Here is a 25,830-nt window from a genome sequence, read left to right as displayed (position 1 = left end):
CATCCAACAGCCGATGATTTATAAATCAATGTGCTCTAGTGGTGTCGTTAAACAAAACAAACATCCAACAGCCGATGATTTATAAATCAATGTGCTCCAGTGGTGTCATTAAACAAAACAAACATCCAACAGCCGATGATTTATAAATCAATGTGCTCTAGTGGTGTCGTTAAACAAAACAAACATCCAACAGCCGATGATTTATAAATCAATGTGCTCTAGTGGTGTCGTTAAACAAAACAAACATCCAACAGCCGATGATTTATAAATCCATGTGCTCTAGTGGTGTCGATAAACAAAACAAACATCCAACAGCCGATGATTTATAAATCAATGTGCTCCAGTGGTGTCGTTAAACAAAACAAACATCCAATAGCCGATGATTTATAAATCAATGTGCTCCAGTGGTGTCGTTAAACAAAACAAACTCTATAGGAGTGCGAACAGACTAACCAAGGAAGGGGTGCCAATATTCACCCCTTATGATTATGCTTATACACACGAGGGGTGAATTAATGTTTAATCAATGTCCTGAACACACACCTCACCTATTTGTCTAAGGCAGATTTTAGTGAGACAGAAGACAGTGTGGTGGTCTACCTCTCCACCCTGTGCCAATACTGTGATATGAACCAAGCACCCACCAGCTACAAACCTGGCATAGTAACCACTGCACCGTGATGGCTGGCACCCAATAAAAAAACCAAAAGTTAAAGTTTGTTTTCTCTAATGACACCAGAGCAGATTGATTTATTAATCTTTGGCTATTAGATGTCAAACATTTGATAACTATATGTAGTCTTAGATAAAAGCTGCTACATTTTTCAATTAGTAGGAAGGGATCTTTTACATCCACTTTCCCATACAAGACAGCACATACCATGTGTTTTGATGTATCACTCAAAACACATAAAATAAAATACTAGCAATATCTACATTAAAACAATTCCCCACAAGCCATAAAATATCCATTGTTTTGACCACCCACCTCTTCTATGTGACAACAATAGCCCATGTGTGTCTATAAAAAGAAAGGAGTGAAAACTGGCAGAACTGTAAAAAATAATGTGGTTTATTTGGTCATTTGTTGCCAATCAATACGATGATTGTTGCATTAAATTAGATTAAAAAAATCATTTCCTATTTTCAGCTGTCAGGGTGACTCAATACATACAGAATAAAGAACAGCCTATACACTGAAAAATATATATGTTTTTTTTCTTCTTCTAATTACCATATGTATGACTAATGGAACTCCAGTCAAACACAAATTAATGTCATTTCCTTTGTACTGCATAAAGAATGTATTGCACGATATATAGGGTTATCACAGATAAACAATGTTTTTCCGCCAAGAAGTGCAGACAGGGCAAAGGTGTTGTCTTGTAAGTGCTACACACAACAATGTGTTCTCCCAGGCAAACCCAGTAAACAACAGTAAACACAGGCGTGCGAGCCGACTCATAGGTAGGCAGATTACTGGTACTAGCTCAGGGGAGGTAAGTCAGATGGCTTCATTAAGATATATTAACACTTGAGTCTACTAGATTGTGCTGTGTTACCGGGGAGTGATTACAATAGGTAGAAAGGTGAAGGTTTCAAGGTATTTAAGTACAGCCAGTGAAAAAAAAGAAAGAAAAAAAAAGTAAGGAATGCAACCTTTTGGAGATATTCAGGTTTAGTGGTTATCGCATATCTGATTACAAATCTGTGTCAAGAGACTAGCCTTTTTAAAAGAATGAAAGGTATGATTGACACCCCAGCACATAGTTTGATAATAATAATAATTTTATATTCAATGGCTATTCAATGTTAAACCCTGAAATTGGGATGTGTGGTCGAATCTAAAACAAAATCCCACTTAATTCCACTTCATAATTACAAGGTCTCAAGGTCTTTTATGTGAATTTTCTGGAATAGACTATATAATACAATAGCACAGTTTTGTTTAATAACACAAGATTTGATTTTCTTGACTCAGAAAAAAAGAAAGAAATGTTTTATTTAACGACGCACTTAACACATTTTATTTACGGTTATATGGCGTCAGACATATGGTTAAGGACCACACAGATTTTGAGAGGAAACCCGCTGTCGCCACTTCATGGGCTACTCTTTCTGATTAGCAGCAAGGGATCTTTTATTTAAGCTTCCCACAGGCAGGATAGCACAAACCATGGTCTTTGTTGAACCAGTTATGGATCACTGGTCGGTGCAAGTGGTTTACACCTACCAATTGAGCCTTGCAGAGCACTCACTCAGGGTTTGGAGTTGGTATTTGCATTAAAAATCCCATGCGTCAACTGGGATCCGAACCCAGTACCTACCAGCCTGTTAACCGATGGCCTAACCACGACCCCACTGTCAGAACCCCCCCCCCCCCCCATCTACAAAACGGCTTGTTAGAAACTATTATTCTTGATCGACTATTGGACGTCAAACATTTATTTCTGAGTTATACAATGTAGTCCTAGTGGAAACCAGGAGCATTTTCCTATTAGCAGCAAGGTATCCCATTTTCAGGATAGCACATACCCTGCCCTTTGATACACTAGTCATGGGGTACTGTTTAGGATGGTTAAAAGTTAGTTTTGTTTAACAACACCACTAGAGCACACCAATTTATTAATAATCGGCTGTTGGATAATTCTGACATATTCTTAGAGAAGAAACCCGCTACATTTTTCCATTAGTAGTAAGGGATCTTTTATATGCACCATCCCACAAAGAGTATAGCACTTACCATAGACTTTGATATACCAGTCATGATGTATTGGCTGGAATGAGAAATAGCCCAATAGGGGTTGGAATGGGAAAAAAACCCAATGTGAGAATAAGGTTACCGAGGGATTTGAACCTATGACCAAAGCACCTCAGTGCTTGAATAATTAAGCTAGATCCCCCATCCCAAATGGTCAACTTACTGGAGGCACTAAAAGGGTCCCTTTTATCATAGTTGTTAGCCGACACTTACCTACACAAATGTTTGTATGAAATTTATTTTATTTTTGTGAGTAAAACATTTTTTTTTTTTAAATGCACTTTTTTGTTAAGTTTTTAATTGTTAAAAAACCCAGTTATGTCAGCTGGTAATGAAGACCTGGGTTGAGTTCAGGCAAACCTAGCTGATCAAAGTTCACTAGACTGGTTTATATGCTTTATGTTAAACCAAATAACCACAATGAGTACCAGTCAAATAGTTTGCTAAAGTCAAAGTTGCTGAACATGGATTGGACTGTACTTGTATCTCAAAACCTGTGTTTTAACTACTTACCAACCCTGGCCTGTATTTGTCACTCCAAGGTCTGTTCTTATCATGTCATTAACCACTTAATGCATTCCATTTATTATTTTTTGAGAAAACAAGCATTTTGATAGTACTGCAGCTAAAGCAGTACATGTCTCCTACTGGGACCAACACATTTTCATATCTCCTAAATTCAAGGGCCATAATTCTGTCAAAAATGGATAAATTATGATGAAAGTCAAACTTGATCTGTAACAGAACATGATAAAGCTATACACAAAATTTCAGCTCAATATATTGAGGCATTGCAAAACAAAACAAAAAAGTTCAGAAAACTATGTGGGACAGATAGAAAAACATTCATTTCAACTATTTTCATGCTTATATCCAATTAAGGTTCAAGCACGCTGTCCTGGGCACACACACACACACACACACACCTCAGCTATCTTGGCTGTCTGTCCAGGACAGTGGGTTAGTTGTTAGTGGTTAGTGAGAGAGAAGAGGGTATAGTGGTCTTACACCTACCCATTGAGTCGTTAAAACTCGCTCTGGGTTGGAGCTGGTATTGGGCTGCGAACCCAGCACCTACCAGTCTTATGTCTGATGGCTTAACCACAACACCACCAAAGCCGGTTCAGATAGAAAGACAGATGAACAGATGGAAAGAGAAGAAAACCTATAATCTCCTCCAGTTTGACCAGTAGAGGACTAATAAACCAATAATAAAAAGACACAATGCAACCAGATATAAAGAAAACTGCATACAAAACAGAATTAGACCAAATCAAATCAGTCTATTTTGTAACACAAATGAGAAACATATAACAAATGAATAAAGTAATTTATTCACATAATTATTATAAACATTCATTGCATGAAAGAATATAATAAAAAAAAAAACACAACTAAGTATGCAGTTAATGGGAGACAACTCTACTAACATAACAGAGTGTCCATCAAACCAGAACTTGTCTTCGCTGTATAAACATTAAACAGAGAAGCTTACCGTGGGCCAACTCAGCCCTTTAAACCGGATAGATTACTTGTGACAAGACACTCTCAACAGGGGTTGAAAGGGTTAAATTGGCTTCTAGCCTTATCCACCATACTTTAGCTGAGCAATGATTAGAAGGCGTTTTAACTTTAAAAAACTAAATCGTCTTATAGATCGGACAATGTTACTAAAAATCTCAATCTTATCCTTTGATAAACCTTAGAAAATGATGTCATTACATCAATGGGACATCATTACGTAAAACAGGTCATTGGAAGGATGTTAGAAACTGATTTATGTGTATTTCAACTAATGTGCTTGTTTTAATTTTAAGAACTGTCTGTGATTTTCTGAAGTATAACAATGACAAATTTAGTATAAAATTGCTTTGCTATGCTACACGATGCTATACAATTTGTGACTGTTTTACATTGATAAAATATGTAACTGAATTATGGTTATGCAACTATAAATAAAAAAACATAACTTCATTCATTTTTAACAAGCAGTTTAAAATGTTTGCAAAACGGCTAATGGTAGTCATATTCATGGTATATTTCAAGTCACGCAGGTGTGACTCTGCCTTTAGTAGGTCGACTGTCACAAATCATCTGGAGACCCTGCATTATGTTCCCCGGACAGGTGTGCTAGAATCTTTTGTAGATGGAGACATTTGTCAAATGGTCAATTTGATTTGCCTAAGATTGCGTTTTTCATCTCTGGATGCTCTGCTTGAAGAAAATCTTGTAAAGGCTGTCACACACTGCTTGGTACTGCACAGATCAACAACTTAACATTTTACTGTCAATCACAATAACACTTCTTGCAAGAACCATCAGAATTTGCATCATCATTCAGAAAAAAACAAATTGATTATGGCCAGCATTTGTTTTGTTTTGCTGCTGTAACTCTAGAGAAGAGATACTACAGTAGATATTTAAAATATACATTCTCAGGCAGGAGGCAAAGTGTCTTTTAGCTGAAGCAAACTAGTTTTTCTGCAGCACCCGTTTTTGTCGATTCAATTTTCTGAATTGCAAGTGCTGCCATCACAAATAACCATTACACAGAAAGACTGAGTCATGTGACCGCTATCACCTCTGTTTTACTCAGCATAGTCTTCTCGAGTGACAAGTCACTGTTGTTAAAAACAATTAAGTGTTGAAACTAGAACACGGACAACTTTGCAAGTGTCCAGTGAGTCAGAAGTATGTTCACTGCAGCATTAAAACAGTCTTATGAAACAAACAGGAATCCTGTAATAAGAGAAAAAGAAAAAAAAAAGGGAAGAAATACTATTAGAAAATAGTGAAATGAATCAGTACATGTTTATCACAACTTACTGAATATCTTTATAATATCATAGCTGTTTTTGATTACACAGTCATTTGAAAAAAACACCCTTTGAGATTTATAATATCTCAAGGTTTGGGATTAATTTAAACATTAAAGATGTAATTGGCTGAGCTAAGGCGATGCCCTAGATGTTACATCCAAACTGTCCACTGAAATTAACACAACAGATACTGATTGCTATTGGGCAGGCACTTTAAATATCTTAGTGAGAACAATTTTGTTTTTCAGTGTTTTTTGAAGATCCATGAATGTAAGAAATAGAATATTTTACTCCTGTCTGCCAGATACCATTTATAATATAACTCATTAAAAAAATAAACATAAGGATAAATATAAGGTAAATTATATCTGTTCAAGAGGTAAATCAAAAACAATACTGTAACTTAATGATCTATTTTAAACATCATTTGTTAATGTTAATGAATAAAAAAACAGGTGACTTCTTTGAAGACTAATACATTCATGAAAACTAACACTTATTAACCTCTTTCAAACATTACATTTACAAGTGTTCAATAAATACACTTGGTGCTGACTAGTGGTCTGGGCTAGTGGAAATTATCAACTGTATTACTATAATACATAGGACACTAGCCAAAGCTTGTGCAAGGGCTAGTGACTTTTTAAAACATTTGTTGACAACTAACCTGCCTCGGTGGTGTCGTGGTAGGCCATCGGTCTACAGGCTGGTAAGTTATGGGTTCGGATCCCAGTCGAGGCATGGGATTTTTAATCCAGATACCGACTCCAAACCCTGAGTGAGTGCTCCGCAAGGCTCAATGGGTTGGTGTAAACTACTTGCACCGACCAGTGATCCATAACTGGTTCAACAAAGGCCATGGTTTGTGCTATCCTGCCTGTGGGAAGCGCAAATGAAAGATCCCTTGCTGCTAATCGGAAGAGTAGCCCATGTAGTGGCGACAGCGGGTTTCCTCTCAAAATCTGTGTGGTCCTTAACCATATGTCTGACGCCATATAACCGTAAATAAAATGTGTTGAGTGCGTCGTTAAATAAAACATTTCTTTCTTTTGTTGACAACTGACTTTAACTGTGTAAACTACTTGAAAATCATGAGTTAACTAACCGTTTCTACTAAACATCACAATGAACATTCATAAACTCTTTACCTATGTAAATGACCTGAAAATCGTGAGTAAACTGACCCCTTCTACTAAACATCACAATGAATATTCATAAAATGTTTAACTATGTAAATGACATGTAAATCAACAGTGAATGGACCTTTGCTAAACATCACAACAAGTCTTCCATTTCCATCATGAACTGATCATAAGCGTCATCTTTCGTCTTCGTCTGCGTGGCAACCATCGGGGTTGGTTTGGTGGCTGCTGTAGTTAATGTTTTCTTCTCCTCCTCTTTGCCTGAAAATAAACATTGAAAGAAACCTCTTAATAGGGCTCTCCAAGTCGCTTGCCAACTAAATGATTTATCAACATTTGTTTTAAAGATTTATACTTTGATTTACACAGGGTGGAACGTAGCCCACCAATGGCAAAACACTCGCCTGATGTGTGATTGGCCTAGGATCGATCCACATTAGTAGACCCATTGTGTTATTTCTCGTTCCAACCAGTGTTCCAGAACTGGTCTAACAAAGACTGGTTTATAGTATCCTGTCCGTGGGATGATGCATATAAAAAGATTCCTTGTTACTAATCAAAAAGAGGAGTAGCCCATGCAGTCGCAGCAGCAGGTTTTCTCTCATTATCTGTGTGGTCCTTAACCATATGTCTGACACCGCATAACTGTTGAATAAAATATGTTGGGTGTCGTTAAATAAAACATGTCTTTCTTTCTTTGACCTACATATTCATAAAAAAATACAAGTAAATAATTCTAAAAACTGTTTCTTATTCCACAGCCTTTAATTGAAACACATTACATTTCTAACTCTGAGAACTCCAACAAACAGAAACTCACTAGGCTGCTTCACTTTTCCCTTGGCGTCTTTGATTCCTCGCTTCACCTTCAGCGCCGTGGGCATAAACCTTGTCACATCTCCGAGAACATTCTTGATCTGGGGTTTCGCCTCTATCGTAGCCGTGTTCTTCTTCTCATCCTTGTCGCCCCCTGTCTTCTGGGCCGGTTTCATGATACTCGGGGGAGCACTCAGGACATTGGGGTTCATCGGGGGAGGACCAAGACCTGGGGGGAGGGGGATGCCGGGAGGGAGGATGTTGGGAGGTCCCACTCCAGGTGGTCTCATTAATCTTTGCGGAGGAATACCTGCAACAAATGTGTAGTGAAGATTATGTGAATGATTTACAGCATCAGAAGCAAGATCATGAGTTTAGATGGTGACGACCTTAAATATTAAATTTAGTCAGAAAAAACACCACCACCACCCACAACCAAAAACAAAAAACCCCCAACTAAAACTACCAAAACACCTGCAACCCCCTCCCCCTCCCAAATAAAAACCAACACTGTGATCCCTTCAACCAAAAATAAACATGACCAAAAATTTCAATTTTATTTTCTCCGTCTTAACCTCTTCCACCCAACCCAAGCAATAGATCTGTCTATCTGTCTCTATGTATACACACACTAACATTTATATATAAACAAATATACAAACACTGACAGACCTCATTATAAAAATTCAAGGTATAACCATAACAGTTTTTTTTTACTAAAACGACTGGTAGCAAAACAGATACATTTGATTTCAAGTGACTCATCAGATATATTGCTACTTTTGCTGTTACTGATACTAAATATTTGTCTAATATTGTTACTATTTTTGCATATTGTTAAAGATTTATGATAAACTATGAAAAAACACTACTGTCATACAAACCCAATAGTTATATTTTTAAGCAAGGATTTTTAAGAGAACCACTGTTAACACCGAATGGCAGCGCATTACAATGTCAATCTTCTCTATTTAATTATACAAATTTTATGTGTGGACAGATTCATTTGTGGTTTCCCTGTGCGTGCTGTAACCTCACCGTGGTGCAAGGGTGTAACATTCTCTTTGAGAATGGCCAATACAGCACAAATCCCCTTGTTTTCTTCGATACAATTGAAATTTTGAATAAAAGTCAGTATCTATCCGACGTGATGTTTGTATTTTTGCACAGTTCTTTACACTGTTTTTATTTAAATCTTGAAATTTTTATATTGATGTTGATCATCACTTTATTTGTTTGCATTACCATAGTTTGACACCCAATAGCCGATGTATTTTTCGTGCTGAGGTGTCGTTAAACATTCATTCATTCATTTGTGGTTATATTTTACTATAAATAAGTAAACAAATTGTGAAATAAGATATTTATAAAGTCTATGTTAATGTAACTTTAAGCAATTTATTGTTTTCACTTACCTGGGGGTCCTGGTGGTAACCGTGGTGGCATGCCACGGAGACTTGGCGGCAGACCTGGTGGAGGGCCGGGCGGCAGACCCTGCGGTCGACCAGGAGGGGGGCCGGGTGGCAGCATACGAGGAGGAACACCGGGGGGACCTCCACGAAGGGGAGGCGGTCTCAGGAACATAGGGGGAGCACCTCGGGGTGGACCTGTGAATATAACAAATAAAACAATGAGCTTTATGCAAACAACATGACTGTAGCTATTGTTATCAAATTCTTGATTAATAACATTTAAATACTCATGGAAAATTTTTTCAGTGTATGTATTGTACAAGGTATATGTTTAATGGTAATGAAGAAAAAAATCAAATTGTTTTCAAGAAATTATTTGTCATTCTGAAACTTTAAGAGACAATTTGCACAATTATTGTCAATTTCAACCATTTACAAACTTATCACTTAGTTTGAAACCATTTTATTTAGTGCAGGCTTGTAATGAGAATAAAACAGACTCAGTATGGAATGAGTTTGTGTCTATAAGAAACTCCATGTGCAGGAGGCTCATGTTGAAATGAGTTTTTCTCCTGGGTGAAATAGACTTCTCCAAATGCTGGAGTCTGACGCAGGATTGCGTTTGGTTAAAGTACACAAATCACAGAAATAAAGTGGAAATCAAGTCTACTTTATGGGATAACAATAACCTTGAATTACTTTTAAAGGTGTAGTAGTCATCTACTGAATGCCAAACAAAACTATGCACCAAGCACTGTGCTCATAAGACTTTTTAAGTCTAAAGTAAAGCTACACTGGCTTTGTGACACAGTGGTTTAGCCATTGAAGGCTGGTAGCTACTATGAACTTGTCATGTACAGACAGCCGAGATAGCTGATATGTACATGAAAAAAAGAACTCAAGCCATTAACAAAGTCTCTGCCGTACAAATAACAACTTGGTAAATACCATTTTGTCCTGCACTCAGGCACTGGCCAAACTAGAGGCTGGGCCCTGTGATGAACATGCCTGGTCCCCCTTCCACAAAGCGATCTTAGCCCTAAGATCACATTAAGTGCATAGCTACCCTATGCACTAAGACGACCTTAGTGCTAAGATCACTTTGTGGAACAGGGCCCTGAACCTTAAATGGATATATTCACATAAATAGTGTTTGGCATCGGCATACAAACAGCATGGAGACATTGGTTAAAAAACCAATCTAAGCATCGACCCAGGAATAGCACACCAAACCACGAATATCAGCACAGTACAATTTTTACTAGAAATAAAAATAACTTTGTTACCTGGAGGCATGACACCAGGAGGCAGCCCGGGAGGTGCTCCAGGGGGGACACCCGGGGGAGGTCCAGGTGGACCGACAGTCTTGGGTGGAGTGGGTGTGTCGTCCGGGGGTTCGTCCTGTGTTCCGGGGGGTTTGAGATCCTCGACAGGCTCGAAGCGCGTCTTCTTCTTCTCCTTCACAACCGGCTCCTCCTCCTCCTCCACCTCCTCCTCACTCTGAAAACACAAACACACATCAAGAGAAAAATGTTTAAAGTTTGTTTTGTTTAACAACACCACTAGAGCACATTGATTTATTAATCATCGTTTATTTGATGTCAACCATTTGGTATTTTTTTTACTCAGTCTTAAGAGGAACCCCGGTACATTTTTCCATTAGTTGCAAGGGTCTCTTTTATGTGTACTATCTCATGGACAGGACAGTACATACCATGGCCTTTGATATACCAGTTGTGGTGCATTGGCTGGGATGGGGGAAAAAACAATCAAAGAATTGGTCCACTGAGATGGTTCAATCCTACAATGCATCTTCTGGTTGGATCAAAGTTCGAGGTGCACCCAACTTTTGATAGAGAAGTGAACACCACAAGTCCTGTGATTGATGATAAATGTGAGTGTGGTGGTTGTAAAAAAAAAGTTAGTTTCATCTGGGCAAAATATTTATGCAATTCTATTTTATCTAGTACCACTGTGTCAAGTAGCCTTGTGCTTGAAACATGTATGGGGTATCTGTAAAAAAAAAAAAGTACTTGAATTTTGTGCGGAACTAGGGTAGTCATAGACGCTACCAATTATCTCAGAAATGATCAGCTTGACTCCAAATTTTTTCTGATTAACTTTAAGGGTGAGGGATGGTAGTATTTATATCCATGGCGTTTATGTCGATTGATACACTGCAGGTAGGAGTTTTAGCCACATGTTACTATTGTCGTCTATGGGATTTGATTTGGTGGTATACACCCTCTATGACAGAAGAAAAGTAGATTACAAGTTAACCTGACTAGATTCTTGCTCCTCGTCTGAGTGTGTGGCCGGTATGTCCTGCCCTGCCATCTGAAGCATGATGGCCTGCAATGCGGAAACCTTCTTCTCTTTCTTCTCCTTCTTGTCCTTCTTCTTTGCTTTCAGCGTCAGCCGTGTGTCTTTTTCTGTCTTCTGTTCACTTGTCGAATCAACATCAGCAAACCGGATTTTCCTCTGTTTTGCTGTAAAATTGAAACAATATTTATCATGAATATTACATTTGTATCAGATGTTGTAAGATTACTAATAAAGAGGAATTTATAGGGACCATCCCCAACCACAAATTTATATAATTGAGTTAAGTAAAAAATAATGATACATACAACCTAATACAGTGCATGTCAGATTGAACAAGAATTTCTCTGAACTTGTCTTGTGCATATTTTGTGAAAGACATTACAGAGTGATCAAGTTAACAAAAAAATATTTTCCATAAAGTTTTAGAAAATATGGATAGGTATTCCTTTAAATAAGTTAATTAGCCATGTGTCTGTAAAACACTGTTCTAACACACCCATTGGTGAGAACATCATGCGTTATTTTTGATAACACATCAGGGTTTCTGCCAGAGGGTAAAATGGGTATAGCGCCATACCCAAATTGTTTTGCAGATTAAACATTTTTTAAGTTAATCTTTTGAGAAAATTAATTACTCTTTATCATTACTGTATGATTTTCTTAACCCTAATCCTAAACTTAACCCATTTTCTTTCTGGAGGAGGTCCCCCATACCCACTGTTGACTGAGGTTGCATTCCATTCCATAGTGCCATACCGAAAAATATCTTTCTGGCAAAACACTGCACGTGTGTTAACAATTTCAAGACATATGACCGACTGTTCCTAGGTGAAGACCATGTCACCACTGCCATACAACCAATGAAAAACTACACAGTGAAAATCTATTAGACTGTGACATACAGTTAACCTGACGTTCATGTGTCTGTGATGCGTAAGTCAGCTACAAGTGCAACGGCTGTAAATAACTTTTAGTCGAAAAAGATGTTAAAATTTGCTTAAAACCTGGTTTTTGAGGATATGTAAGAAATAGAATAATACATTTGTGTCTGTTATATACCATTTATCTCACAACTCACTGTTTAAAAATGATCAAGCTAGCTATTGTCCGAACCAAATTGTTAACAACTACGAAATATTACTCTCCTACCTTTAATTGCCGTTAGATTTCCTCCAAAGTTTGTCCAGACACAAATCTGGAAAAAACCATTACAATGACACAGATTCCACATACCAGATGATAACCATGTCACCTATATCGACTTCGCTGAGAGCACATAGGAAAAAAAGCATGTAATTTTGTATCAGCTGCCATTTTGACTTTTTATGGAATATTCTTCAAGAGGGGTGAAAGGATAGGACTTAATCTAACAACGTCATAACATGTTATGATATAAAAGCAAACGTGATGACGTCATATTATTATTTATTATTATTATTATTATTATTATTATTTTAATAATACCACTAGAGATCATCGATTGCATAGTAATTGTGTCACATACTTTGGAGGCTTTCACCCCTCTTGAAGAGTATTCCATAAAGAAGCAACATGGCAGACGGCAGAAAACTGCATGTATTTTTCCCTATGCAATCTCAGCAAAGACAATATTGGCGACATCGTTGCAGTCTTGTGTGTGGAATCTGTATATTTGTAGTGTTTTTTTTGCGATTTGTGTCTGGACAAACTTTGGAGGAAATCTAACGGCAATTAAAGGTAGGAGAGTAATTTTTTGTAGTTGTTAACAATTTGGTTCGGACAATAGATACATTTCAAAACAACTTGTGAAATATATGGTATCTATCGGCCACTCATGTATTACTCGCTATATACACACTTAGCCAGTTAATAAAATAAATAGATGGGATGTTTATGTTAGTTTTTTTGGATGGATAGATAGATGCATGCATGACGAGACACCAAGCACCTCTATGTAATAAAAATAGAAAGGAAAGGAAATTATTGTTAAAGGACACCTCAGCACATTATGAATGCTTGCTGTTCTTCGACTAGCATATTGTTATTTTGACACAGAGTTTTCTATGTGTTAAAAGAACAATATGTTAGTCAAAGAACAGCCAGCATTCACATATCTGCTTTTGCACAGACAAGGAAGTATATATGTCTACATTTATACCAATCATGGCTCAAACACAAAAACATCCCATTGGGCTCATCAAGAAAGGAAGGAAATATTTTATTTAACGATGCACTCAACACATTTTATTTACGGTTATATGGTGTTAGACGTATGGTTAAGGACCACACAGATATTGAGAGAGGAAACCCGCTGTCACCACTTCATGGGCTATTTTCGATTGTCAGCAAGGGATCTTTTATATGCACCATCCCACAGACAAGATAGCACATACCACAGCCTTTTATGTACCAGTCGTGGTGCACTGGCTGGAACAAGAAGTAGCAAAATGGGCCCACTGACAGGGATCGATCCCAAACTGACCGCGCATCAAGCGAGCGCTTTACCACTGGGCTACGTCTCAACCCAGCTCACCAAGGGTGAGCGTGCCTGAACCGTAAGGATGTGGGCACGTTAATACAGTTCCCTTCCTTCCAAGGGTGAGCGTGCCTGAACCGTAAGGATGTGGGCACGTTAATACAGTTCCCTTCCTTCCAAGGGTGAGCGTGCCTGAACCGTAAGGATGTGGGCACGTTAATACAGTTCCCTTCCTTCCAAGGGTGAGCGTGCCTGAACCGTAAGGATGTGGGCACGTTAATACAGTTCCCTTCCTTCCAAGGGTGAGCGTGCCTGAACCGTAAGGATGTGGGCACGTTAATACAGTTCCCTTCCTTCCAAGGGTGAGCGTGCCTGAACCGTAAGGATGTGGGCACATTAATACAGTTCCCTTCCTTCCAAGGGTGATTAGTCCTATGAAGACTGCACATCATGTGAGCACTCTACCACTGAGCTACATCCCGCCCACAATGTAAAAAAAACCTGTTTCACTCACCAGGTGGCTCTGAGATCTCATCTGGCGTTGGTATTGTGCTGGCTATCGAGGCTGGAATGGGCTCGGGGAGAGGAATCTCCTCGTGTTCGGCGGCCAGGATGTCGTCAGGGTGCACCACCTCATCAACTTCAACAGTGCCGATGTTTTCCTCAATACCTGCACAAACACAATTTTACTTTAAACTTTCCCCTTTAGAGTGAGATAATATTATAGATGTCAGGACCGTATGAGTGAAGGAGGAAGAAGGAACCTTCAGTCATGTGACTGGAACAGGAAACAAGATGACTTACTGGAAGATTTTAAGCCATCTCAGTGGCTGCCGGGATGTTCAGACCAGTTTACTATAACATAGGGAGAAAATTACACTAGTTTGAGATCGGGATAAATTGAAAAGAAAATACTGAATACTTCAACAAGTCAATGGTTTCCTCAATACCTGAAGAAACACATAAATTTTACTATAAACAGTCTTCTTTAGAGAGAGAGAAACAGACAGAGGGAGGTAGAGAATGAGAGAGAGAGAGAGAGAAAGAGAGAGAGAGACAGAGACAGAGGTGGAGGGAGGGAGAGATAAGTAGGGAGGAAGCGAGAGAGCGAGATAAATATATTTTAATATTGAGCTAATCACAAAACTCAACACCAATGCGAAACATGTAATACCTTATCTTGCTTTTATACTTTGTAAAGGTGATAAAAGAATTACTAAAAGTGTACTAACCTTTAGCTGGGTCATATTCTTCATCCTCACTGTCACTGAGAGGGGGTGGTGTCCCAGGGGGAGGACCCACTGGTTTCCGTTTTGAAAAATCTGTTAATGACGGCCTAAAACACACAAGAAATAAAGTAGTCATATTAAATATGGTTGGTGATTAGTAGCATGAAATAACAGTAGACCCCCTGAAGTAAGTGGCATGAAAGGAATGTCATTCAAGATGTACTAGTTACTTGATAGATAGGTGAATCAAATTTTTCCTCACAAAACACTCCAGTGGTCAGGTCTTAAAAGGCTTCCTGCTATGAAATTTTCTTTCATGAGTTGTTTTCATAAAAAATATTACCCATGTCAATATTTTAAAACATCTTTACAAGAAGTCTCTATGAAGCATGGATTGAAATGTTTACATGCCAAAAAAAGGTCAAAGGACACATGAAAACTAAAGATAGTTGTACTTACCCATATGACGTAGTTTTCTTCAAGATGCCTGTTGGTAGTCTGCCTGCCATAGGTAACCCAGGCATACCAGGCAGGGGCATTTCATTAGGTAATGGAATCATCGCTGGAACTGGAAATACAAATTATATCAACAACTCAAGTTTAAAACAACCATTCTGAGAGTACTGCTACCGGGCCCCAACAAATGTTTTTTTATCTCCTAAGTTCAAGGGCCATAACTCTGTAAAAAAGAAGAAGAGAGAGTTAATCACCATGAAAGTCAATCTTTATCTGCAACTGTACAGGATAAAGCTATGTACAAAATTTCAGCTCAATATGTTGAGGCATTGTGTATCTCCTAAGTTCAAGGGCCATAACTCTGTAAAAAAAGAAGAAGAGAGAGTTAATCACCATGAAAGTCAATCTTTATCTGCAACTGTACAGGATAAAGCTATGTACAAAATTTCAGCTCAATATGTTGAGGCATTGTGTTTCTCCTAAGTTCAAGGGCCATAACTCTGTAAAAAAAGAAGAAGAGAGAGTTAATCACCATGAAAGTCAATCTTTATCTGCAACAGTACAGGATAAAGCTATGTACAAAATTTCAGCTCAATATCTTGAGGCATTGTGTATCTCCCAAGTTCAAGGGCCATAACTCTATCAAAAATGGGTAAATTGTCATGAAAATCGAACTAGATGTGTAACAGATGGCATTGTGAAAAAAAATTCTGTGAAACTATATATGGGACAGACAGATGGACAAACAGACAGGGGTAAAACCTATAGTCCTATCTGGTTGTACTCATAGGAGACTAAAAACACTTACTCAAAATGTATGTTATACACAGGGATGAGAATAGCAAATGAGAAAAACAACTGAATTTTTTAAAAATGAAAACAGAGGCCAGAGACCATGGTCAAAGGCTATATTTCATGGAAAACAAGCAAGAATGCACACTTCCTTTCATTTGGAGGTGTTTAGGAATACTCACTTGATTTTTTTTTTTTACCACAAGTATTCTCCTGGCTAAGCAAGCATTTCCTGTGGATGAGTGTTTGTATTGCTACACTGTGTTCCGAGAATAATAACATCTTTTCCCCGTCTCTTTGCATTTCAGGTTAAAGAAAATCACATTTGAATTTTTTTTTATTTCTCTAACTTCATAGGTGCTGTCTCCTGGCATTTCAGAGTTTAGAAAACAATATTCTAAAATAAATTTATGGGATGCTTAAAGTGTCACAGCTGACTTAAATAAAATGATTTTTGGTTAGGTAACAATTATGGTTCTTAGATTTTACAGTGTCCTCCTCCCAATGTCATTGGTACTCTTTTCTTGCACTTCAGTTACAGATCAAAATGTTTTTGGTTTATGGCAGCCTTTTATGGCAGCCTGCATCAGATTTCCAGTGGCCTTTCTTTTCTGTGCCTTTTGATGGGCTAGCCTAGCAACCGTAGCTGCCTGTTCTTGTGATCTTTTCTGCTGGGCTCTGCTTTCCATCTTTTGTTGCTGACAACGCACACTTCTGAGTTTGGCTTCTTGGATTTCTTTCTTTTCTTTCTTTTCTTGTATGTAACTAGAAGCAGAAGTTTTAAAATTTCTGCACAGACAACTATCAACTTCATCATGTTTAATATCCCCTTTTCTGAAATATTCCAGAGCTGTCATCTTTCTTGACATCAGGCCATACTTCACTGTTTGTATGGCACTGAATGTAGCAATGTTCATCCTCGTTGAACGGATGTCAATAATGTCTCCCATTAAATTGAATGAAGACTCCACCATTGGCCCATGGAAGCAGCTGAGACAGACAGAGATCATTTTTGATGAAGATCCCGGTAGAACAAGCTGAGCTTCGTTGACCCCGGGTAACGACTTTACCGAAAATGCCGATCCCAACGAATAATTCGGTCGTCTTAATGCGACTTTTTCCTGATGTTTCTTCCCTTTTGTTGCGTGGTCTATTAATGCCACACAGCCGCGAGACCCGTAATTAATTAAGTCACAGCAATATAAGCACTGGGCTTTTCCCGGAACATCGCATTTGGTGATGAAAAACGCCAACTTTTCCGGCACAGTTTCAACGTTTGTTCCTATCTTTACACTGAATGTTGCATTTTTTTGTAACCAGGACCAACAAAACTTATTTCTAATGTCTTTATCAATCTGCTTCACCAACGCCTCGTCTTCTGGATTTATTAATTTAACCATGTTTAATATTTATCTAATTTCCCTATCGCCATGTGCTCCACTAACTATTGACTTGCAATTCAAAGTAGAAATAAATCGCTCTCATTATTGCCCATAATTAGTCCTTATTTAGTAATTTTGTTTGTTTCTTGTTTATACATATGTTTTGCATCCAGTTCCGTGTGTGGAATGTTTATATGCAATAAATTTTTTATCTTTTATCTTTATCTTTATTGGTTGCTTGTCGACAATCCACCAATTAAAATGCAATTTGCATGGAAAATCATTGTTTCTTACTGTTGTTAAAAAGCATTGGCCCACAGTAATTATTTCAGCCAATCGTAATTGCGCTTTCTTAGCCGCTTGTGTCGGGCTTTTTTTTCATTGCTCAGAAGAAAAACGGGACCAAAAAATGGTCCTCACCCCCCTTAAAATTATCTCCTCGGATTTAGACGATTCACGAGATCGATCCTGGGGAGATAAAATCCGCAGAAAATTCTCATCCCTGTATACAAGTTGGTTCAGCAAAATGAGTTCTGCTTATATAACTGTTCTTGTTGTCACAAATAGAGTAAAACTATATATTCAAGGTAGATTAAACCAAAAGGCACAACTTTAAAAGCAACACCCACATTTCGTTTAATAATATTTAGTTTGGTATAATACAATTTGGATTGATCACCAGGCAGTTTCTTTATTATCAATTTTGTTTACGCTCATGAAATAGTGAACTTACTTTGTGTATATTTGCATTATGTACTAAACACCCCACAACATGGAATATTTGAAAAAAAGAAGAAGTTTAAAACAAAATGCAGAGTATGACAAATATTGTGAAAACCACTAGCCCACCAAGATAAAGCACTAGCCCAAATTCCTGATCAATTATCACTGGATTTTTATATAATTTTTGTAACATTACACATTTACGAGTATAACAGTAAAATAAAACAAACACTTAAAAGTTAAATCATGTTGTAACTTTCAGTTTTTTGTCGTGTTGTACATTTTGTCTTTTGTCAAGTGTGATCCATCGTCATTGTCCCGTTTTCGTTTTTGCCCTCCCCCCGGGGAAAAACAATTGAGCAAACTCTTGGTTGGTATCTAAAAGCATTATCAAAATAATTAAATTTAAATGAGGGTACGACAGTGTGACACACGGTAATAGATGGTTCAGTGTATTTGGTAGTTGGTTATATATTTAGGGCCTACTATTTATGTCGCCAGGAACGGTGATGCCAAATACAGGGCATTATCCCGTGTCAGACCGATATCAAAAGAATATAACGGCGACATCTAATCCGTTGTTAATTGATGAACAAAAAAGGTATTATCTTGTATCGGCAGCTGTGAACGTATTATCCAAACCGCTACACGTAATAGGCCAGGCCGAGTGGTGAGTCATTGCATATGCGGTTACCATTAAAGTAAATTGTTTTCCTGATTGCCGATAACCACATGTCAGCGAAGTGTTAAATTAAAAAACAATAGATAAATAAAACAAACACTGAAATTCCAAGCACAGCTGGGGTTTACTTGATTGAGATTAACCTGTCGTCGCGATTGGTGATTTCCAAGTTCTTAGCCTAAAACATATGTGCGAGAATAACTACCATGTGACGTGTCTAACCAATCAAAACACGCATGTCATTAGACTTATTTCCTGTGCCAGAAACTTGAAAGGGAAAGGTAAACAATGCATGCTGTAACTGTGACGATGTAGAGACCTATCTCAAGTGGATTATTATTATATACTGATTGCGTTGTTGATATCATTCGATAACAAACGCCACAATAAAATTTATTAAACGAAATTTCAGCCGAGAGAAAAAGAAAGAAAGAAAGAAAAAAACCCACGATCGAGCGATGACGAGAGGAGGGGGTAAACCACTAGCCCGCATGGGCTAGTGGTTTTGCGTTTCTCACTAGCACGAACTTAAAAACCACTAGCCACGGGCGTCGGGCTAGCGGATTTGTCGAACTCTGCAAAATGCTGAACTAATAACCATGCCCCAAAATCCCCAACAAGAAAGCTGACACCCAAAGGTCCATAACTCTGTCAACATGGAAGCAATAAACTGCCCCCGCCCTCCCCTCCCTCCAACATCAAGATGATGACATAGGAACCCACACTAAACTTACTTGTAGTTTCCACGGGTACGTCTGGTAATGGAATCTGATCAAGCTGAACCCTCTCGGCATTCTTTACTTGCTCTGAAAAAGGTATAATTACATAGAATCAAAATGCAAGTTCTGTCAAGGGAAAGGAACATCTGCCTAACGACACATCAGCACACCACAGCCATCTAGAGTCTTAACATACGAACAGTCCATGAAAAGAAATACTCAAAGTGACGTTTTGGTGAAATGGAGATTTTTTTCTCTCTATCCTAATCTATCCAGGGGTGCAGAAATGGAAAAAAGTTAACTAGCCCGTCGGACCAGAACCAACTACAATTTACTAGCCCTCCAGAATTTCTACTAGTCCGCCAGTCTATAGAACAATATATTAACAATATTATAATATACAGTGTCTTCACTTCAAATTATATATAGAGATATATATATACAAAACATCATAATTAAGAACATTTGGTAAGTGATCAACATCATGTGGCAAACCAAATCAAAAAGACAGGTAGACAGTCGGACTGGTAGTTGCATTTTTTAACTCGTGCGTCAGAATTTTTACTCGCATTTGGTAAGCGGGCGAGTACTTTCTGCAGCCCTGCTATCGATAGTATGATTTCATTCAAAAAATCATTGTGTATTTGTGAAACGGGTTACAGTGTTTTGTTATTCTATTAGAATAAAATTCATTCTGCTAGCCTTCATTGTTGAAAAACATATTCACTTTAAGGAAATGATTTTCTATGTCATGACCAAATTTTAAAACTTAAAACCTTTAATTGCAAAACTTTAATGTTAATCTTGAAAATTGACACCATCGCTGTTGGTTGAAAAAGTAATATCTTGCTTTAAACGTCGTAAAGACAAGACAAAAATCATATTCGTGTGACACAGTAGGTGACAACAATGCACCAAAGAAGATACCAGATTCTGGATAAATTAAATTCCACTTTTCTGAGACAGTTTCTCACAAAATTGAGTAGACCAGCAGCCTAATTCACTAAACTCTCGCAACTTTGCGATCTCACAGTGCAATGCTAAAAGACTTGCAAAGAGGATGCTTTGTTGTCTAGCAGAGCCTAAGAGAGCTTTGTGAATTAGGCCCCAGATTGTCAGATTCAAACTGAAATGCATGCACTGACAAACACTGAAGTGTATTGATGACACAAGGAAGATTCTGTTTACGATGTGCACAACACAAAACCACTCACAGCTATGTATCACTAAACTTGTGACTGGAAACATATACATGAAAAGTAAGGCCTATAAAGTGAAAAACGACGAGTAAAACAACAAACCATAATATATCTGTAACTGAATTCGTTTCCTCTCATACTCAGATTCTGCTTTCTTCAACTCCAAACAATATTCAGGGTTTTCCTTTTCCTAAAATAGAAAAAATAACATTAAACATTATCCACCTAAAATCATCAAGTAATTCGGAGTAAACGCTCAGTTCCATGATTATACCATATTAACAGCTTCAAATGTATAACATTAATTTTGTCTTAAATCTTTAGAAACATGAAACATGTTAAATATGTTTTTGAATTTCTATGTGCTAGAATGCTACTAATAATAAACGACTATCAACAATTACTGACAAAGAAACAAAGAGTAAAAGTGAGTTACTTATCACGTACATAAAGTCTTAAAACTCGTTGGAATGTTTCTTTCAACTTTTTTCTCTTGTCTCGCAAAACCTTCTCGTTGAGTGTTGGGGAATCAATAGGATTGTATTCTGAAAATGGTATAGCATGATTATATTTCAATAATACAAATCACTCAAATGATCTTCACAGAAACAAATAACATAGAGGAATAGCTTCAGAATTGTAAGTTCCTAATGTCCCAAATACGTGTTTGGAATATCAGAATCTTTCTAGAACACGAAGAATATTTGATTATTTATAATGCTTTAATTATATTTACAATATGCTTTAAGAAGGAACCAAAAATAAAACACAATTACCATATTATTAAGGCTCCTTAAAAAATTGTATTTATATAATTGTAATGAGTTTTGTAATGATTTAATAAAGAAATATATTTGGCAAATTATATTTGGTCATTTGGCAAACAACAGTTAATTCATGAATAATTGATTTAAAATTCAGTATACATGTACATGTTTTGACAAAATTTTAAACATAATTATTATTATTTATAGCAAACACAATAAACTGCATGTTAACATTTAGTCGTACCTTGTGTTAATAAATTAACTTTAAAAAACCTAAAATCAACTCTCACCCATTTCATCAATGAGCTCCATTTCTTCCAACAGTTTCAAGGGATCTTTTCCTTTCAGTACAGCCTGTCGTACCATCATGCGCTGTTTCTTGTTCTACAATTTATTAAACATGTATTTATTATTCAAAATATATATCAATCTGAAATTACATACAAATTATCATTTAGTTGACATCATCGATATATTATATATACACACACACTACAATCTACACAAACTGACAAACTGTTCACCAAGTGTTCTCTTGAAGTTACTAATCAGCAGATATTTATGTACAAATACCACTGATTGTTTGTTACACTGAGAATCTGTAAACAGGAATGTGAACTTGAAGCAATACCCAGTCCATGAATATCTGTTAATTTCAACAAACACATATTTCATATGATCTTGACCAATTACAAGTATGTGTACATGTATGTTTCACACACAATGTAGCCAATGATTATTTGTATATGAATTAAATTAAATTATCTTTAAATGGTTAAAAACAACAATATACTGCAGATGGCTGTACAATGTAAGACTACATACATGTATGTATACAGGTATATACATGCATGTCATAAACAAATTTTAAATACAATTTCAAATGGAGGTGTACCTTTTTTAATTCTCTCTTCCTTGCTTCCTTCCCTGAAATCAACGAGGAAATATTTCAGTGCACATATTACTTTATGAATTATAACAGACAATAGAAATGTGCATGTTATATAAATATGGAACAAGTAAAAACTTTGACATGATGACACCAGGTGCATGCTGATTTTTTTTTTACATGCACCATTAAAGTTCTGAATGCATCAAAAATAAGGTAAATCCTGTTAACAATGAGTAAATACTATTTTCATTACCTTGATTACAGTGTTGATTATCATTTTCTTTTTAATTTAACTGTCTTAATTGTCACTATCAGTATCACTGTCTGACATCCATTGCTGGACATACGAATATTTGTGTTTTGTATTAAGCAAGTTATCAACTTTTTTAACTCAATAAGATCTGTTGGTATAATATAAATTAGCCTACGGAATTCGACGAGAAGTTGCGATTGAAATAATCACTGGCTGACTTTGAATCAACTACGCGAGTAACGCACCTGCATGTTCGCAATCATCTGATCAAGTGCCCATATCTGAGGTCGAAAATTTTCAAGGCAGTTACGGTACTTTGTATTGATCACAGATCTGGCGGAGTTCAATTTGTCAGTGACGACAACAACTGTGTTATGCGCATGGATACCCCAAAGTCGGTCTCGACCACCTTACCTAATACCGTTCACAAATATAACCGAGATATTGCCGGCAATTTTCGCAAATATATTTCACGGAAATGACCGAAAGGGCGCCATTGTTGTAAGTAGGATTATAAGATACAAAATGGATGCGCCCATAAGATAAAAGTTATTGTTTTGATGTGGCGAACAGATTACGAAATGCATATGCAAAATTCAACAAGTTGAGTCTGAATGTGGTAGACAACAGGATACTAGTATACGCAATATACAGTACTTGAAAAATATTAACATGCACCGCATGCACCCAGTTTTAAGTTACATGCACACACAAAAATCAGCATGCACCGGTGCATGTACTAACACTGCATTTCGAGCCCTGGCTTTGTATAGTGAGTAAAGAATATATTTAAATTACTTTCATGCAAGTATTTTTACATACACTAAAATGTTTCAAACCTTATTAAAAAAAACATCCAATGGTAATTCATATATCATATATTTTGTAGTCATTTGCAGTATGTACACTACCACAGCCGTAGCAGGGCTTCTAGATTGTGGTAGCCCCAATCCCATGGCTAGTGATATTCAATGTTGGGCTAGTAAATAACTACTATTGCCATGCCCAACGGCTAGTGAATATTTTGGGGTCAAATGTTGCAATTAAGTCTATTTTGTAAATATAAATATCCTGCCCACACCCAACCCCTCAATGTTAGTGTTTTAAGCCCTATCTCCCTCTTTAGATAACATATTTGATAATTACTAGTATTTAGTAAAAATGTATTACCTTCAAGTAAAGTAGGGCTAGTGAATTTTTAATCATGGCTAATACATTTTTTAAATCACTGATCCCTTGGCTAGTTGATTTTATGAAAATTCTAAAAACCCTGCGTAGACAGGAAAAATTGAACCTATTATGTTGCTATTCAAGGGAGTCAACTCATGGTCATATTTCAGTGTACCCCCAAAAGCCACTTAAATTATGGATTTTCAATAATTTTTTTCAATTTGAAATAACCTTTATTGAATATAGAAACATATATTTGTAACTACTGACATCTCCTGATATTTTACTCTAACTTGAGAGCTAAACGGACATTTGGATGGCTTTAATTGTTCTTTCAGTCAATTGCTGCCACCGTACAATTCGTCCACGTACAATTCGTCTACCCACATTGGACAATTCGTCCACTCGTTTACAACATTTTAGACCAATAAATCTAAAATGTTATTTCTTAGCCTTTGGAATGGTTATATTATTTTCGTTTTGTGGTAAACTACTAGTATATGAAGCAAACTAAAGTTAGTGGCATTATCAACTTGTTATTGTCTGTGTCCATTGTAGTACTTTATTGATATGTTGTTATTGTTGAGTGATCAGCTATACTCTCCACAAACTATAGTCTTATTATTAATTTTGAGAGCTCGTTCAAAAATAGTGTCATAATATAATCATAAATTTACTTTAATTCAATAATTGTCCCATTCATATTGTCCCCATCATACTTGGTAACACACACACACCCCTTCTGCCGCTGGCAAAGCCACTAGCAATGTCAGAGATATAGGCATGGCAAAGCTGTTAGGTTAAGTTACAATGTGTACTGTGTCGATATTCCTCTAAAATAAAAAGTGTCTGTATATTTATTTTGTCCGTGGATGTAATATACGATAAATAATTAACAACAAAAAATTTTTTTTTATAAATATAGTGGGACGAATTGTCCAAGAACAAGTTCAACAGTGGACAAACTTTTAGTGGACAAAACGTCCAGAGGACGAATCATCTGCATACCTATTTAATAAGTATGGTAGGTTGTAAATTTTTGGTTTGTGTGTCCATTTGTTGCACTATTTTGGTTGAGAAATGGTTAAAACACGGTGCCACAAGTTTTGAATACCAGCTATATATACTATAGGATATGTAACAATATTCAGATGTAGAATGAACCACACTTGTGACTTTCTATGTCCCTTTGGACTACTCGAGGATATAACTTGCGCATGTCAACGACTGAATATGCCTTTAATAATGGGAATACTGGGAGTGTCACCTGCTGATTTATTACATAAACAAACCATTATTACCTGTACCAAAAAAACATTAATAATAATATTTAGTAATATTAGATTGAGCTACTATAGGTTTTTTGCACTTACTAAACTGATCTGTGGGATTCATGTATTTCCCACTTTTAGTGGTGTTAATTGATCGTCGCCCCATCTTCTCTCTTTCTTTGGTTTACTGTAACTGAGGGTGACACAAAAACAACACTCAAATTGGTAGAAATAGCAACAAACACATCAAATCAAACACAAAATCTATCGGCTAAATATCATTTTTGCACCAATAAAGGAACCTATTTTCACATTATGTTACGTTGAATTATAGACTGTTCCCGATTTTGTTTATTACGCTTCCCTGTTGGGTGTTAGTAAATCCCGGATTCCTGACCAGAACGGGCGGAATAAAATACATGTGCAATTATAACCATTAATAAAGCAGGTTTTTGAGGTTGCATTTTAAGTAGGACTTTAACAGAGATAATAAAGGTGTTTTTTTTTTTTTTTTCACCTCTTCCTGGTTGACTTCTATAAAAACACTAAATGCAAAGAGATATTT

At 36.8% G+C, this 25,830-nt stretch overlaps 1 protein-coding gene across 1 annotated transcript; it reads right to left on the bottom strand.

Moving 5' to 3' along the window:
• Positions 1-4,077: 4,077 nt before the first annotated feature.
• On the bottom strand, positions 4,078-25,567 carry LOC121378887 (WW domain-binding protein 11-like). The gene is made up of 15 exons (XM_041507243.1): positions 25,368-25,567; positions 22,575-22,606; positions 21,970-22,063; positions 21,360-21,457; positions 21,015-21,102; positions 19,729-19,800; positions 15,419-15,527; positions 14,963-15,066; positions 14,245-14,400; positions 11,231-11,439; positions 10,237-10,450; positions 8,954-9,145; positions 7,543-7,848; positions 6,844-6,983; positions 4,078-5,500 (listed from the first exon to the last, which is right to left on the bottom strand). The coding sequence occupies exons 1-14, from the start codon at positions 25,429-25,431 to the stop codon at positions 6,856-6,858; spliced, it is 1,866 nt and encodes a 621-aa protein (XP_041363177.1). The 5' UTR covers positions 25,432-25,567; the 3' UTR covers positions 4,078-5,500; positions 6,844-6,855.
• Between the last annotated feature and the right edge of the window lie 263 nt (positions 25,568-25,830).

The sequence above is a fragment of the Gigantopelta aegis genome, chromosome 8 (assembly GCF_016097555.1).
Source record: "Gigantopelta aegis isolate Gae_Host chromosome 8, Gae_host_genome, whole genome shotgun sequence".
NCBI lineage: Eukaryota > Metazoa > Mollusca > Gastropoda > Neomphalida > Peltospiridae > Gigantopelta > Gigantopelta aegis.
The sequence above is the reverse complement of the archived record's forward strand: the minus strand, read 5'-3'. Positions and strand labels throughout refer to the sequence as shown.

What these genes read in the sequence shown, in the direction of transcription:
- LOC121378887 (XM_041507243.1), bottom strand. Translation starts at nt 25,431, where the DNA reads ATGGGGCGACGATCAATTAACACCACTAAAAGTGGGAAATACATGAAT. An exon ending in GGAGCTCATTGATGAAATGG is followed by an intron (nt 21,458 to 21,969) that starts GTGAGAGTTGAT and finishes TACCATTTTCAG; the next exon opens with AATACAATCCTATTGATTCC. An exon ending in GGGAAAAGTGAAGCAGCCTA is followed by an intron (nt 6,984 to 7,542) that starts GTGAGTTTCTGT and finishes GTTTATTTTCAG; the next exon opens with GCAAAGAGGAGGAGAAGAAA.